We start from the raw sequence: 6,068 nt of genomic DNA on the forward strand, positions 1-6,068 counted from the left end.
TAAAAGAGACCTAAAGGGCAACATTTTCACGCAGAGGGTGGTACGTATCTGGAATGAGCTGCCAGAGGATGTGATGAAGGCTGGTACAATTGCAACATTTAAGAGGCATTTGGATGGGTATATGAATAGGAAGGGTTTGGAGGGATATGGGCCGGGTGCTGGCAGGTGAGACTAGATTGGGTTGGGATATCTGGTCGGCATGGACGGGTTGGACCGAAGGGTCTGTTTCCATGCTGTACATCTCCAAGACTCTATGACTCTACGTATTTGGAAAGCAAGGAGTAATATGGGATCGTAAACATGGCTTTGTGCATTGGAAATCATGTCTCACAAACTTGATTGAGTTTTTTTGAAATAACAAAGAGGACTGATGAGCGGTTGATGTGATCTATATGGACTTCAGGAAGGCGTTTGACAAGGTTCCCCATGGGAATCTGGTTAGCAAGGTTAGATCTCAAGGAATACAGGGAGAACTAACCATTTGGATACAGAACTGGCTCAAAGGTAGAAGGCAGAGGGTGGTGGTGGAACGTTGTTTTTCAGACTGGAGGCCTGTGACCAGTGCAGTGCCACAAGGATCGGTGCTGGGCCCACTACTTTTCATCATTTATATAAATGGTTTGCATATGAGCTTAAGTGGTATAGCTAGTAAGTTTGCAGATGACACCAAAATTGGAGGTGTAGTGGACAACAAAGAAGGTTACCTCGGATTACAACGGGATCTTGATCAGATGGACCAATGGGCTGAGAAGTAGCAGATGGAGTTTAATTCAGATAAATGCGAGGTGCTGCATTTTGAGAAAGCAAATTTTAGCAGGCCTTGTACACTTAATGGTAAGGTCCTGGGGGGTGTTGCTGAACAAAGAGACCTTGGAGTGCAGGTTCACAGCTCCTTGAAAGTAGAGTTACAGGTAGATAGGATAGAGAAGAAGGCGTTTGGTATGCTTTCTTTTATTGGTCAGAGTATTGTGAGTACAGGAGTTGGGAGGTCATGTTGCTGCCACATGTGGTTAGGCCACTTTTGGAACATTGCATGCAATTCTTGTCTCCTTCCTATCGGAAGGATGTTGTGAAGCTTGAAAGAGTTCAGAAAAGCCTTACAAGGATGTTACCAGGGTTGAAGGATTTGAGCTAAAGGGAGATGTTGAATAGGCTGGGGCTGTTTCTCCTGGAGCGGAGGCTGAGGGTTGACCTTATAAAGGTTTATAAAATCATGAGGGATATGGATCGGATAAATAGACAAGGTCCTTTCCCTGGGGTGGGGGAGTCCAGAACGTGAGGACATAGGTTTAGGGTGAAAGGGGAAAGATACAGAAGAGATCTAAGGGGCAACTTTTTCACGCAGAGGGTGGTGCATGTGTGGAATGAGCTGCCAGAGGAAGTGGTGGAGGCTGGTACAATTGCAACATTTAAAAGACATCTGGGTGGGAATACAAATAGGAAGAGTTAAGAGGGATATGGGTCGGGTGCTGGCAAGTGGGACTGCATTGGGTTGGGATATCTGGTCAGCATGGACAAGTTGGACCGAAGGATCTGTTCCCGTGCTGTACATCTCTATGACTCTAAATATCATAATTAATGCTCTTAAGTTTGGTTTGCGATAACTATTCATATCAAGCAATAAACTGCACTGAAAGTATATAGTATTACACTGCAATGAAACTACTCCCATTTGAATGAGATACTGAACATGGGATTGAAATTCAAATGATACTTGTACTTCTAATAAGGAATGTGGTCCAATCTTATGAGTTCAAAATATTCCAAGTTTTTAAACAGCTAACATGACCATGGGTCAGAACCCTGAAGTATTGTGGACATTTTTAACTTGTAATTATAGAATGTGTTATGTAAAAAAAAGAAAGCTGATACAGACTAAAATTCTGGAGGGACCCGTGGGAAATTACACCTATGATATGAAAGGAATTTCAAGCAGGAGAAAAGGGAAGTCAAAATGGACTAGTTTGTGATCTCGTGACTACCATGATAACAAGAGACTGAAGAGCAAGTCAAACCCTGCTGAGTATGTCCCAACTTACAGATGCATTGTGTATTCTTCTAAAGGAAAAATACAAAAAGACATGATTAAAAATCCAATTTCTAACATACTAGGAAAGGGGCTATTGACACCGAATGTTCGTATGTGTACAAGCCTGAGCTCAAACAATTGATTGCTATGAAGGTCAAAGTCATTCAATTATCACCCAGAAAGGAATCAGAACAACAGGACCTCAAACAAACTGCAGAAGTAAGAATTGTGAAACCAAATGTTCAATTACCGATGTCAACACTATCGGTAACTTTCACTATTGTGGATGTAACATTCAACCATCTGCTCTTTGTGAATAATTCAACCACTAATCTGAACATCATTTTTAAAACTTTTACCTTTCTGATCTCACCTCTTAGTTCTAATCCGAGTGTACAGGATTTCTAACTTTTCTTGTATTTTATAATTAGTAAATTCACTCTCTATTAATTCGAGAAACCTTTGTTAAATTAATTCCTTTTAAAACAGAACCTCTGGGTGGTGGGGTGGTTAATGTTAATAGTTTGGGGCCTCCTGTCTGGAACTATAACAAATTGGGGAAACCTCAACTAGGGGTTTGGATATAATATGCTGCAGACTATATGAAAAAAAATCAGTGATGTCATTAGTACTGATTAACTGTACAGTGCTATTGCATAACACCACCACCATCCCACCAAGTTAATCTCAGAATTCCTAAAAGAACAGACTCATTGTGCAGAATTCAACTGAGCTACATAGGCCAGCAAACCTAATACAAATTCAATGTTCACTCTGCAGTTTGTTGAACTCAGTCAATGCAGCAACACAGTTATAGAGTCACAGAGATGTACATGGAAACAGACCCTTCGGTCCAACTCATCCATGCCAACCAGATATCCCAACTCAATCTAGTCCCACCTGTCAGCATCCAGCCAATACCCCTCCAAACCCTTCCCATTTATATACCCATCCAGATGCCTTTTAAATGTTGCAATTGTTGCAATAAACGCACCACCCTCTGAGTGAAAAGGTTGCCCCTTAGGTCTCCTTTTCTACCTTTCCCTTCTCACCCTAAACCTATGCCATCTAGTTCTGGACTCCCCCACCGCAGGGAAAAGACTTTGTCTATTTATCCTATCCATGCCCCTCATGATTTTATAAACCTCTATAAGATCACCCCTCAGCCTCTGACGCTCCAGGGAAAACAGCCCCAGCCTATTCAACCTCTCCCTATAGCTCAAATCCTCCAACCTTGGCAACATGCTTGTAAATCTTTTCTGAACCCTTTCAAGTTTCACAACATCTTTCTGATAGGATCATTACTAAAGTAAGCCACAATTTTTCTAAGCTGAAGTAAGTCCTGGGGAGTGTTGCCAAACAGAGACCTTGGGATGCAGATTCATAGCTCCTCGAAGGTGAAGTCACATGTAGACATTTTGTGAAGAAGGCATTTGGCATGCTTGCCTTTACTGGTCAGTGCATTGAGTAGAGAAGTTGGAGGTCATGTTACAGCTGGACAGAATATTGATTAGGCCACTTTTGGAATACTGTCTTCAGGTCTGGTTTCCCTGGAAAGGAAGGATGTTGTGAAACTTGAAAAGTGCACATAAGGTTTACAAAGATGTTGCCAGGGTTGGAGGGTTTGAGCTATAGGGAGAGGCTGAATAGGCTGGGGCTGTTTTCCCTGGAGCGTCGGTGGCTGAGGTATGACCTTATAGAGGTTTTTTAAATCACAAAGGGCATGGATAGGGTGAATAGCCAAGGTCTTTTTCCCAAGGTAGGGAAGTCCAAAACCAGAAGGCATAGTTTTAAGGTGAGAGGGGAAAGATATAAAAGGGACTTAAGGAGCAACTTTTTCACATAGATGCATTTGGATGGGTATATGAATAGAAAGGATTTATATGGGTCAAATGCTGGCAAATGGGACTAGATTAATTTAGGATATCTGGTCAGCATGGACCATTTGGACTCAAGGGTCTGTTTCCATTCTGTACAACTCTAAGGCTCTAAGAATGAGAAAGATTCACCCAACATCATACTTCTAATACTTATTGACCGCTACTGGATTATACTTTATCATCACACTCTCCAAAATTGTGCCGGTTGTCATTATCCAGGTTGTTGTTTGGGTAAGGTAGCTTGTATCTTTGGAATTGCACCTCAATATGAAGGGGACAGTGGGAGACAATTACAGGCACAGTTTTAATAATATTTAAAATATCATTTAGCATTGGGATTGCTGTAAGCAACAGGTTTGGGAATCAAGACAGATTTATTTTTACAGATGTACAGCCACAAGAATGTCCATCAGCAACTTACGATATTGTAAAAGAATACCATGCAAAAAACGTTTCCAAAGGTTTTTGAAGTCTGCTTAGCATCTTAAAACCACCTAGCTGTAGTTCTCTGTAGTTTCACCTTAGTTTTTCATCTTTCAACAGATGTACTAAACTTGCCATTCAAGATGCTACACAGTAAAATAAAATGAACGTAGTTACCTTTAATAACAAAAGCTTCCGCTAAGAGTCTTTTCTTATAAATTGGTTCATCTTCAACACAAAGGTCATCGATTCCCACTCGGGCATACATGCTGAGTGCATCGCGATATGACCCCTCCACAAAATGCAGTTTTGCTAAGATAAGAATGGCTTCAGTCATCAGATTGTGCTGAAAGAGGAAAAATATAGGTGTTTGTACCTATTGTAACTTATTTCTACTTGAAAACAAAACTTGGTACCTCATTTTGAATAAATTGCAAGGATAAAATCTATAGTCTCAGGTTTGGTCTCATCTACATAATAATAAGCCATTCACTATTTATAAGATTGCTAGCAAGTCATATTTTCTCACATTCTGCAATGCAGAATCTACTATAATATAAGAAGAAATGTGGCATTGTTGATGGCGTTCATCAAGTTCCATTGCAGTAACTGCTGTGATATCAAGCCAGCATTTCACTGAGCGTGGTATCAAGGAGCCCCTTAGCAACACTGAACTCAGCAGGAGTTGGGGGTTGGGCGGGGAGCGGAGGCATGGTTGCAGCACTTCCTCAGAGTAGATTTTACTAATCCACCTGCTCAGAAATGTTATTACACACTGCTAGAACAGGTAGGATTTGATCCAGACCACACCATAAGAGGCCCAGTGGGTGCCTCAGAGTTGCTTTTTTCCCTCTGCTCAAAGATGTTGTTGCACTCACTGCAGCAGGTTGCACTTGAGCCCAGATCTCCTGGTTCAGAGGTAAGTACACTATCACTGCACCACAAGAACCTTCAAAATAGTGTCCTAGGCCCCGTTAACCTTCAGCTGCTTCAATGACCTTCCCATCAATATTCACTGGTGATTCCAGAGTTTTCAATATCATACCATAAACCCTCAGGTTCGAAAGCCGTCCATGACCACATCCAGTACAGCCAGGACAACATTCAGGTTTAGGTTGATAAGTAGCAAATACCGTTTGCGCCACACATGCCAGGCAGTGATGCCACCTCCAGCAAGAGAAAATCTAATTGTCCTCTATTAACTTGCAAAGAAATTGCAATCACTGAATCTCTGAGTTAGTACTGACCTCAAACTGAACTAGATCATCCATATAATCATTGGTGACAAAAGCAGATCAGAGATTGGGAATTGTTTGGCAGGTAATTCACCTCCAGACTCTCACAAGGCACCAATTAGGGTGTGATGGAGTAACCTCCACTGCAGTTCCAATTATACTCAGTTGTTCAGCTGCTCAGTCGAGGCACAGCAGAGTGAACCTGGGCTGAACAGTAGCAGCAAAAGCAAACCTTATAATTACCTGATGAAAGCTCAGTTGGAGTAGCGGGAGCATAATAGGGTGGACCTGGGGGTGAGCAGTACCATCCAGAGAGGAACTGGGTGAACTTGGGGGTGAATGGCATCAGCTGGAGAGGAGCTGGGTGAACAGGTACAGCTGGAGAGGAGCTGGGTGAACGGGTACCAGCTGGAGGGGAGCTGGGTGAACGGGTACCAGCTGGAGGGGAGCTGGGTGAACGGGTACCAGCTGGAAAGGAGCTAGGTGAACCTGGGGGTGAAC

At 42.4% G+C, this 6,068-nt stretch overlaps 1 protein-coding gene across 5 annotated transcripts in view; it reads right to left on the reverse strand.

The window, feature by feature from the left end:
• LOC122552723 (tetratricopeptide repeat protein 7A-like) overlaps nt 1-6,068 on the reverse strand; it is a 421,938-nt gene that overhangs the window by 395,386 nt on the left and 20,484 nt on the right. For 4 of the 5 annotated variants that reach the window (XR_006312460.1, XR_006312459.1, XM_043695624.1 and 1 more), the window contains exon 3: nt 4,510-4,678. Coding sequence is in view for 2 of the 5 variants with exons in the window: in XM_043695624.1 (XP_043551559.1) it covers nt 4,510-4,678 (169 nt within the window). In the remaining 3 variants the exon portion in view is untranslated. Of the gene's footprint in view, nt 1-4,509; nt 4,679-6,068 lie in introns of those variants that run through there. The other variant, XM_043695625.1, reaches the window with a different exon arrangement.

The sequence above is a fragment of the Chiloscyllium plagiosum genome, chromosome 9, assembly GCF_004010195.1.
Source record: "Chiloscyllium plagiosum isolate BGI_BamShark_2017 chromosome 9, ASM401019v2, whole genome shotgun sequence".
Lineage (NCBI taxonomy): Eukaryota > Metazoa > Chordata > Chondrichthyes > Orectolobiformes > Hemiscylliidae > Chiloscyllium > Chiloscyllium plagiosum.